This window comes from Gossypium hirsutum, chromosome A10 (assembly GCF_007990345.1).
Source record: "Gossypium hirsutum isolate 1008001.06 chromosome A10, Gossypium_hirsutum_v2.1, whole genome shotgun sequence".
NCBI lineage: Eukaryota > Viridiplantae > Streptophyta > Magnoliopsida > Malvales > Malvaceae > Gossypium > Gossypium hirsutum.
Genome location: NC_053433.1, coordinates 12647581 through 12658605, shown reverse-complemented (window position 1 = coordinate 12658605; position 11025 = coordinate 12647581). Strand labels below are relative to the sequence as shown.

The 11025-nt window shown below is 31.6% G+C and overlaps 1 protein-coding gene across 1 annotated transcript; it reads right to left on the bottom strand.

Annotated features, from left to right (window-relative positions):
* Positions 1-1756: 1756 nt before the first annotated feature.
* Positions 1757-9415, bottom strand: LOC107897231 (cyclin-A2-4). Its single transcript, XM_016822605.2, has 12 exons — positions 9185-9415; positions 7729-8081; positions 7245-7524; positions 6331-6467; positions 4784-4876; positions 4259-4392; positions 3688-3763; positions 2972-3048; positions 2826-2859; positions 2584-2733; positions 2370-2504; positions 1757-2228 (listed from the first exon to the last, which is right to left on the bottom strand). The coding sequence occupies exons 2-12, from the start codon at positions 8020-8022 to the stop codon at positions 2175-2177; spliced, it is 1464 nt and encodes a 487-aa protein (XP_016678094.1). The 5' UTR covers positions 8023-8081; positions 9185-9415; the 3' UTR covers positions 1757-2174.
* Positions 9416-11025: the final 1610 nt, after the last annotated feature.

The window sequence follows — 11025 nt, the reverse complement described above, 5'->3', positions numbered from 1 at the left end:
AAATAAAAGTAAAATCCATATAGAACTACACTTCTTTTATTTTATTTTAGAATAATATTTTTTAAACCTTATTAAACTCCATCTATTTTATATTGATTAGAACAAGGTGTTTCAATCTTACTAGAATATGGTTTTACAAGCCTACAAATAGACATAATCTATTCCTTTTGTAATCATTTGAATTCGACATAGTGAATTTTCTTCTCCTCTGCCCGTGGTTTTTTCCCGAAAGGGTTTTCACGTAAAATCTGTGTGTTTTTTTATTTTATTTTATTTTTATTTATTTTAACAACTATAAATATCAAAAATCAACCTGATTTTGAAAATTTTCAGACTTTCTCTATAACTGTGAATCTTTTTCATAATCAAATTTTTCCAAAAGTCTTCAAGATCTTCATTATCTCAGTCCTTGATGACGATGAACGTTTCCATCCAGTTCTTTTGTGATTTGTAGCAACTGCAAACACAAGCTCCTCTCCTTTACCAGCTTTCTTTTTTGCAGCATAGGTGGCTTCAATTTCTATTGTAATAGATGCCCTTGTTCTTCTTTTGGCTCCAAGGCTAAATACGAGATTAGTTGCAACTAAGGTTATCACAACCATGGGCTACTCAATTTAGACATTCACCGGAACGTGCTTATAAATTCTCTCATTCACATTATCAACAAGATCAATGGTTAGGCTCAACAACATTATTATTAGCAGTATCAATGGGATCATCAACAATAATAGGAGGATTGATATTGTCAGCAACATTATCAGCAAGTTGGGGATGTATTTAAAATTTATGTTTCATATGTCAAAATATGAATAATGAGTTACAATGAATTATATTTAATATTTTTATTATAATTCAAAGGTAAAGTCAAAAAAAAATTTGGGCAGAATTAAATTATATATTTTTACGATAGTAAAAGTACAATTTTATCATTATTAATTTAAAATTTTATAAATAATAAAGGAACCTAAATGGAAGATTTTCCATTTTAAGGGCGCCGAGGCCCCAACCAATCCCTGGCTTCACCAGTGTTATAATTTGAATATCATTTAAATGTATATATTTTTATTTGCAATATAATGTATAAAATAAATATTTAATCTTTTTTAAAAATATTTTTTATAACACTAAATACTTAAATTGAAATTCCCATTTAAAAAAAATACTAACCCTTAATTTATTTCTACAAACTAACATTAATTTCACAAGCATTATTTCATTTATATATATTAGATATCCACAAATAAAATAATTTATCAATGAACCGATGATCCACATCACAAAGAAATTCTAAAAACAAATAACAATTTTCTTATTTTTTTAATGACATATCATCAGAGTTACTATTATCATATCAATTACAATTCCTACTATAAACTTCATGAATCGTATAAATATTTTTAAATCGAAGCTAAATTTTATGAAATATAAGATATATTTAAAAAGAAATCATTACAAAAATAGTTTACCCAAACACCAAACTCTTGGAAAGCCTTCCATTCTCCTACAAGCTCATCAGAATCACCGTTAGTAGTTCTTTTAAATTACCTCCAACCATCAACACCACATATTGTATCAACAAATTAATTTTCTTTTACATATTAAATAAAACCAGTCTCAAATTAATCACTCTTTAGTGTTAAATTTAACTTTGTAATCTAAAAAAAAAAAGGTAACTTTGTTAAATTAATCACTCTTTTCCATTACTACAAGTAAGCAATCTAAAGGAAGAACATAGTGGGCACAACTTCAAAACAAGTTAGAAAGAAACAGCAGCTCTTTCCATTCAGAGGCTTCATCTGTCAACATTACATTTAGCCGGTTACAGTTTTTCTCCTCTTACAAACAAACATTACAAACTAATCAAAGTCACCATAAAGCTATGCTAGTTCTAAATTTAAGAAACTAAGAATATCAACAGTTATTGGATATTTAAAACCTGAACTTGGTGCTAACCTTACAAAGATACAGTTTTGGAAGAACCAAAACCTGAGAGTATGTAAGTATCTATGGACAGAATATTGAGGAATACTAAGCAGTAATAAACATGAATGAAGAGATTAGAATATGAACATTAGGTATTAGGTAAACCTCATCAGAAATGGCAAAGTTCCTCCTGAAAACTATGTTTATTTGCTAACCGCTCGTGGAAGCCATCTGGAAGTAGCCATTTGTATTTAGAATAGTGTTTCGAGCAGTTTCGGAGAGGAAAAGCTTGCCACAGATTTGAACTGGTATGAAAACAAGATCATTAGAGATCATCTAGGAAACCCTTAAATCAATAGTACTAAAGTTCCTATAAAAGTTTTGGAAGATGCAAATTGAGCTTAAAATGTTTTAATCAAGTATAACTCAGTCAAAGAGACTATTACCCTTTGTTGTCTATATTTCACACGGATAGCAGATAGAGAGCAACCGTTGGTGTTCAACTGTAAATCTTGCAATAAGAGAACTGTGGTTTTTAGATCCGATAAGCTGTACGTGGTATAGTGTTCAAGAGTTGGATTCTGCCAATAAGGAATAGAGTTAAGGCCTATATGTACAGGTCATAGAACTAAATTAAGGACCAATGAAAAGAATGCAGACCCATGGATGACATGATTGATCCAAAGTCCATCTCGAAAGAAATACAGCAGATGCAGCCACCATAGAAGGAGAGAAATTTAAGAAACCATAGTCAATCAATGTCAGTTCCGCTAGATAATTTGCCAAGTATTCCAGTTCTAAACTAGGAGTCTGCAATTGGCAATTAGTTGTAGAAAATTCAGTCATATGCTACATAATATGAGATCAGTAAGGTCTCAATTAAGGCCAGCTCTATCTGTTACCGTGTAAGAAGCTTGTGCTGCTCTCAGAAATCTCCTGAAAAAACAGAAATTTGTGCAGGAAAGAGAATTAGGATAATAATGGAGTATTCTAAGAATGTCAGTATTTCATATGCATGCATTACATACGTGGAATTAGGCTAAATTACCTGAGAAAAGTTTTTGCAGTAGGTGCAAATAGTTGAAAACCAATATACTTCAATACTTGACTCTCCATTTTTAGCACCTGTCAAATTTCAAGTAAGAAATTTAAATATCTGGACAAGGGAATAAAGGAAGAAATAGAAATGTAATCCAGATTTTTAACTTCAGTGGGCTCTTTAACCATGTCAATTTCATTTGCACAATACTTAACGTGCAAAGTGTACTACATAGCTACATGCATGGATACAGCATAAATAGACACAAATATATACTTCTACATGCATTACAGACGTTTATGTGGACCCTTAAGAACCCCATTTTGTTTATCTCAAGATCAGAACTAGTACCTAAATGACGAAGCAAAAAATCTGGGTCAAAAACTTTTAAAAGTCGTTTAATTACCATCAGGGAAAAGAAATGAACAAAAACCACTAGAAATATAACCATCCTGTCCTCCTTTCTCACCAGCCTTTTCCTTTTTTTTTTTTTCTCTTTTTGAAGTCAGAAAAAAATCCAGCTTCAAACATATTCCTCTTTTTCCTTCTATTGGTGCAAACCAAACCCTATGTTCTCACCTACTCACTGAATTGGCAACAAAAAGCTTCTATAGAACTAAGTAAAAACTATGTTCAAATAAAGACCAAAAAAGTAGTGTCAGCCTATACCAAAATTTTGACAAATGTTGAAGTAGATGCCTGTTAATGAGATAACAATGGCATACCTCCTCTCTAACATAAGTGTTGTCCGTGATGAAGCAAAATTCCTCTACACGTGGTGCACATATTTCCTCATACTTGCTTCATGTTTATAAAGAGAAACTAATGTTAGATGCAATGAAAAGCAAATGCACAGGTTATTTCATGATGAATGCTCCATAATTGTAATCATCGTGATTAAGTACTATTCACTGGAGAATAATTTAAGGCTCAGGTATGACAACAGCATGAGAATCACTTTCCCTTACTTGCAAGATCATCTGTTTGTCAAACTAGACAGGAAACTTTAGTAATATTACAATTTTGGACTGTCTCTCAGGCAATGTGATTATATTTCTAAAGTTTTCAATGTTGTCTTTATTCAGCCATTTCCTTCTTCAAAACATCACTGTCAACATCCAGCAATGCTCTGACATTAAGTGCTTAGCACAAATGATAGTCATTTAGATTCATTGCTGTTCGTCTTCAATTTCTAATTGCAGCATCTATTCTGTTTGCAGTGCTAAACACAAACTAAAAATTTGAATGACTGAAAGATGTCATGCAACAAACTCTGTGATGGATGCAAAAACTTACGAGGCTATCAGCATGCAGGTGATCCCAAGAAGTTGAAGTCTCGGCCTTTCTATGTAGTTTTGAGAGAGAAACCAATCAATTAAATACACTGTTAGGTATAGTGTGTCAGGGACCAACTTATATTCTTCAGATACCTGAAACCAAGATGGAACTTCCTTTGAACAGTTGTGCAGGAAACAAAGAATAGAATTATTTCATCAAGAAAACATTATATACAGCGAAAAACATATCATTAGTTTTCAACCAGAGGTTAAGAGTATTTATCAGCATTGAAATGCTAATACCTTTAATGTTGATATGCATCAGGATCAAGAATAAACTGTCAAAACATTTTTCATAACAACATCATCAACACTGGCACCGAAGGATATAACAATGAGTATATGATCACCAGGAATGTTTCTCATCAGAAATGACATTGGCAATACTTGCCTGTAGTTGATAGTTCAAAAATCTAAAGCCCAACTTTCATGGCTGTACATTTTATGCAACTAAACGATATTTAAATAGCACAACCAGACTAACCTCCACAAGCCAATCAACCAAAATTGCCCGCATGCTTTGAGTGATATCTTGCTGTATTGTCTCCATAAAATTAGGACAAGGCCGGCGAACAAGCTGAAGAAATAAAAGACAATCAAATGCAAAGATTTGATGTTCTTGCTAAGTAGAAGACAAGTAGAAAGACATAAAAGTTCCCTTGTTCACTCCCTGACTGAAGTAGGAATTCAGAATTTAAACCAAAAATGTTAGGTGCAGGAAATAAGTAAATGCACTCACAACACATTAGAATTAAGAACATAAAAGTAGAATCTTTGACTTGTACCCTAAAAAGAGAATGAACAACATTATATAATGAGAATGAACAACATTACATAATGATAAAGTCAATTACTGCATAGTATTAGCAAGAACCCAAACTTCTTTGAAAAGAATCAAGTCCTCAACTCTAAAAGTTTCCTCCATTCAGTTTTCGTAAGTTAAAAAAGGGTTTTGACATTTTGTGGATGATGATGCAAATTTCCTCACTAGGAAGTGCCTCTATTCGGGAGTTCTATTTGATTCAAACTAAAGTTCAGCTCAAACTATGGCTGATTCATATAATTTCTATGTTAAATACAAGGAAAATAAGCCCTGGAGAATACATGTTCCAAATGCAAGTTGTAACTTGTCCCTTTTCATGTGTATCAGATCACAAGTCAGCTCTCAATCAATTTTAATTTTTGCTAACCTTTGTTTCTTCCATCAAAAGCCAATCTATTAACTTCATAGACAGTTTGTTAAGCTCATGAGTTATGGATCAAGTCACTGGGCGGTTCACTTTGAAAGTTTGGTGAGAAGAATCCATGATTAACAGTATATGGAACTCGTCGAAAAGTGCTGTTAACCTTAGACTTTATAAACCTCTATAAATTAGAATAATTTGTCTTATTTTATTATTAATAATTGTCCTCTTAAAGAGGTTACCTAGGGTTTTATTCTAGTAGACTAAAAAACTAAACTTAACTTGAAGGATAAGACAAAATAATTAAGGAAACTAAAATTATGTACTTTTAATTGCAATAAAGTACATCCTAAATAAATGACTCTAATTAAAAATATTACTAAAATAAAGTTATTTATCTTCTTTCCATCTTTGGTGCTTTCGACTTCTTGTCTTACCCATAGAGACATCCATAACACTGTTCTTTTTTGGGGTTTCTAGCCCAAAGGAAAACGCCTGCTTTTGTTCCTTCCAGTTGACTGGGCACGGAAGCAAACAGGTCTGAAATACTGACAGTCAGGTGAGAATAGAATAAGGGTAGGCAAAACATTTCTGAGTAATTTTTTAAATGAATAAAGTCACAGGGGAGCCAAGAACTGCAAAACATACAGTGAGACAGAATGCATACATTATGTGCACTTCAGGCCACAGTAAGGTTTCACTTGAGACAGAGTTAGTTACTCATGTTACCAATTTTGCAAGTTTAGGAAATGAAAATCATTATCTCCTTAGTCAATATAAAAGGAATAATAATGTATTCCGGAAATATTAAAAGAACACAGATAAGATTGACATCTATAGCACATGCCTCTGCAACACGCAAATTGTTGTAGATTTCTGGGGCATAGAGACTGCACAATTGAAGGTCCTGCTTATCTGAATCAATGTCCTTTAAGTCTGGTTCACTAGATGTTGTAGAGGTCCCAGAAAAGCTAACCTTCTTGGCTGTAACCATTCCACAACAAAGAACACAAGTATATGTCAACCTTTATGGATATATCTCCAGCTTATAACTATTACCAATACAAGTAACCTAGGCAACGTACATTTAATTTTGTAATCTGGAAAGAAACACAATGCTTTGCAAATAAGATTCCAAGACATTCAGTTTTATGAATGTGTTACTAGCAGTCATCTTTAGCAGACTTAATATTTTACTGGATATGGATAATACAGGAAACTATATATCAAGCATTTCTGGGTAGTGCTTGGCTTAATAGAATTAAGCAAATATCCTTGGCGTGCTGTTTATGATGTTCAATATATTGTCCATTATGCCACTTGGAATCCCACTTTATACAAAGGAGGCACCTACTATTTGGTTTAAAAGGAACCTAAAATTAAGTCTCAGAAAAATCAATTTAGCCCTTTCATTGTGTTGATGTCTCTCCTAATATCATTGAATAGATGTATAAACATGTCTCCAGTGGTTTCTTTTTTGTCTTTTATTTTATCAATATCATGGCTTAGATCTTTATCATTAATATGAAATTTCATATTTCATGTTCCACTCATATGACATCTAAGCAATACATTTAAGTTGTATCACCTATCAAAGTAAGTCTGCCAACAGTTGGACTTAAATGCCTAAGATTGTTAAGCACACAATTCTCTCTCCAAGATGTACTTTAGCCCATCTAACCAAACCTAATATATTTGCATTCTTTCAAAAGTATTTTATAACAACTTTGAAGGTGAATAAGAGCAAAGGAGAAGGCAAACCGTTTCTTGGAGGACTTTGGGATCGTAAAGGCATTGTGGAATTTTGATTTGCAAACCAGTGGTAATGTTTGCTCTCATCCTTTATGCGATTTAACGGAAAAGTATGATCTCCTCTGACACTAACTAAACATGTAACTTCTAATTTAGGATCTATTTTTTCAGTCTCTTGAATGCCTTCTTTCAGCAACTTAGCTTCAGTTTGCAGGACTTGAGGTGCCACATCTGGGGCCACTTTGGATGCAGTGGCCTGTGCCTTTTTAGTCTTCTTGCTGCTCTTAGACTGGAAGTGTCAAAATCAGAAATAAGCAATAGGTGTTATTGTGCTTCTTATAATTTTACTATAAAATACCTAGCAACATGTGAAATTAAAACATATGATCAGTAAGAAAACATTTTCCATGAAACAGATTTAATACTCATACCATAACACATTAAATATATACATGTTATCGATATTATAATTGACTAAGGATAGCAAGTTGACCTGGATTTTGGTTGCATTAATGCACATTCTATACGAATTATTACAGCAAACATTCGTGACATCCTGAAGCACTGCTCTCTTCTTACAATGATGACTTGCATTCTCAGCTGCATTGGTGTTGTTTCCATCTGAGGCTGTTCTTTTTGTATTTGCTCGCAAAACCCGTTTCTGATCTGGTTGAGTAGGTGCCTTCAGAGGCAACTGTCGAGAAGCACACAATGCAGCTGCTCGAGCACGTGTGAGACGACCATTAAATTCTCCACCATTAGCAGAAACTACATTTTCTTTCCTCATAATTGCAATTCTTGGAAATTACAACACAGAGCACTAAAATGAAGCTAGAAAGGCAAAACCTGCATCAATGGTAAAAAAATCATCAAAATAAGGAGATCAAGCAACAAGATTCATTAAAAACTTTAGATTGGGTAAAAAGATGTGGCAATGTCTGGTAACAAATCCCACAGGCAGATAGTGTTACATGATAACATGGTGGGAATTGATGATGCCAAAACAAAGAACTTATTTGTACTTAAGTATTACTTATTTGTCAAACTATGTCTCTTTACACTTATGATTCGATCTATCAGATTTGAACATGAAATTGCTATTAACTTCACCAAACCATACACCACACAGTAAATAAGGCTATTTATATAGGGAACTTTAGCTCCTTTCAAGTTGTTTGTAAGAAAAAGAAAATTCCAGGTTTCAATGTCTTGTTCTATGACATTGCAGAAATAATTTAAAAACTAGAAATACGAACAAATTAAAAAAGCTTGTCCCCTCAAAAGAGAATGAAATCCAAAGCTATGGCAGTACTAAGAACTAAAACGAAATCACCTTAGATTTTGATAAAAGGAAAGAAATCGAATATTGAATCAGAAATCTTTAATAACCTAGAGGTAGAAAACAAAGCATAGATTTGAATCTTATAAGAAAGCATTCTTCCAAATTTCCTGGGTCATTATGTTCAAATTAGCAATTTAAACAACAATTTAAATCAACCAGAAATCAAGGGTTACACTTACAAAGTTCAAAAACATTTGACAAAATTAACAAGCAACAACAATGTACATTGAATTTTGACAACAAGAAGAAACTAAACAATATATGGAAACAAATTTTTCTGTCTACAAAATGTTTCCAAATGTAAAGTAGCTTGAAAAAAGATTTCAACTTAGAAATCATTTCATAAAAAAAATTAAAAAAAAGAAGAAGAGTAAGTTAGCATCCTTAAACCACATTTTCTTAAATACCCATTTCGCTCAAAGCTTTAAAAAATTCAAAAATTGAAGTAAACCAAGAAGACCCAAATCGATCTGGTGGACTCTGAACCATTATAAATTGAAATTCAACAGCAAAAAATGAAAAAGAAAAAAAAAGAAAGAAAGGGAAACTTTTGCAAATGAGTGTCTTATAGAATTAAATGAATGTTCATAAAGTTTGAAAATTTGACCTGATCTATTATCCTATCCTAAGCTCCAAGAACATGGCTTAGAGCTCGGAAGGAAGAAAAGAAGGAATTCTTTCTTTATCTAGAAGAAAAGGCAGAGAGAGTGAAGTGAGCGGGACAGCGTGTAGGTTTAAACTTAGGAATTAAAAAGAAAAGGTTTAAAATTGAAATAATTTAAACATGATTTAAATTTGTGTTGAATATTAAAGAAAAAGTTAAGTGTGAAGACAGACTGACAGTTCATTGTCTGAGAGGTTGTTAAATTGGTTCTGATTTTCTGGTTACGAGGAGTTGGATTGCTCTGATTTTTTAATTGTTAATGAGTACGTGTTTGACCTAGATTCGTTGGCTCTTTGACTACCTCCTACAATTTGAAGGGTATAATGGTGAATGTCCTCCACTATTGCTTTGAAGTGAAAAAGCCCAACGTAGGAAGACTTATTTGATCATTCTATCTTTATAATTAGTTTTCAAAATTATAAAAACTATTAAAAATTAATTAATTGCTAACATGGTCTATAATATAAATATTATATCAGCAAAATTAAGAAATATTAATATTTTTATCTATTTTAGGATGATTTAATAAATAATATAAATTTAAGAACTAAAAATAAGAAAAATTAGATAAAGAATAAAATTATTATTTTTTAAAGTTAGAAGGGAAAAAAAACCATTACGCCAAAACTTAATTATCTCTAGCCAGCTTTCGAATGTGAAGTATTTGGATAAGGAGTTTAATAATGAGGTTTTCTTATTTAAATAAACTACACCCGCATAGATTCAAGATGCTTTTCAAAAATAAAGAAAGAAAGAAAGATTGAAGATTATTTTATTCAAATAACAGTAAAATTTGCAGTTGCATAACAGCTGTTCATGATGGGATATCCCAGCCCAACTTAGGTGGAGTTTAAGATGAGGAGTTATTGTTCATAGGTTGATTATAGTTGGAATTTAAATATTTATTATTTTTAAATAATAATATGAGTTTTTTTGAAGTGGTCAACTCAAACACGAGATTGTTTTAAAATCCAACTTCAGACTGATCTGATTTAGCCTATAAATTCCTCTACACAGGAGACTATATCTTAAAATATTCAACTCAATCATTATAAAATAATATTAAAGAAAACAAGAAAAAAGCCAAGGGAAGTCACATAGCATAGTGGAGAAATGGTTATTTATAAGACTGAGAATGAACTATGGCTAATGAATTGCAATCCAAATGCTTTCGCGAAATGCTACGGAGGCCAGGTGAGTATTAATTATGCTCAATGTTTTGTCACATTGTCGAATATCAAGGTAGTATATATTGGTTTGTCAATAGGTAAGTGGTTATTTTATTATCCTTGATATTTGTTTTATATTTGAGATTTGTAGTTATTTTTTAATAATATTTTTTTAAAGTTTAAATTAATATTTTTTAAAATATAATATATTTTATTACTGCATTCAACAATATTAATACTAAACAATTCAAACAAACAAACAAAAAAAGTGAAATGTAAGAAAATTGATTATGCAGTAAGAGTGCTTTGGAGTGACAGATGAAACTTTTATTGACTTGAAGTATTTTAGATGAATTTTCTGTTTGTGGTGAGAATGAAATAAAATTAAAGTTAAAAGTAAATTGTAAAGGTGAATTAGTCTAATTACTTGCATAACAAAATAATTTTAACCTTGCACCAGATAAATGAGAATTAATGACTATTAAATTTGACAAATGGTAATAATGAACAAAACTATGGGATAAAATAGATTTAGTAATTAATGACTAATAAAGTCCTATTGAATTAGTAATTTGAATGATAATGTCCAATTAAAATTTATTTGTAACTAATTAG

Bases quoted from the DNA above. Each gene is read 5' to 3' on its own strand.
- LOC107897231 (XM_016822605.2), bottom strand. From the start codon at position 8,022: ATGAGGAAAGAAAATGTAGTTTCTGCTAATGGTGGAGAATTTAATGGT. The intron at 4,877-6,330 runs GCATGTGCTATA...TTATTTCTTCAG, and splicing joins ACAATTTGCGTGTTGCAGAG to CTTGTTCGCCGGCCTTGTCC. The intron at 2,860-2,971 runs GTAATTTAGCCT...CTGTTTTTTCAG, and splicing joins ACTGCAAAAACTTTTCTCAG to GAGATTTCTGAGAGCAGCAC.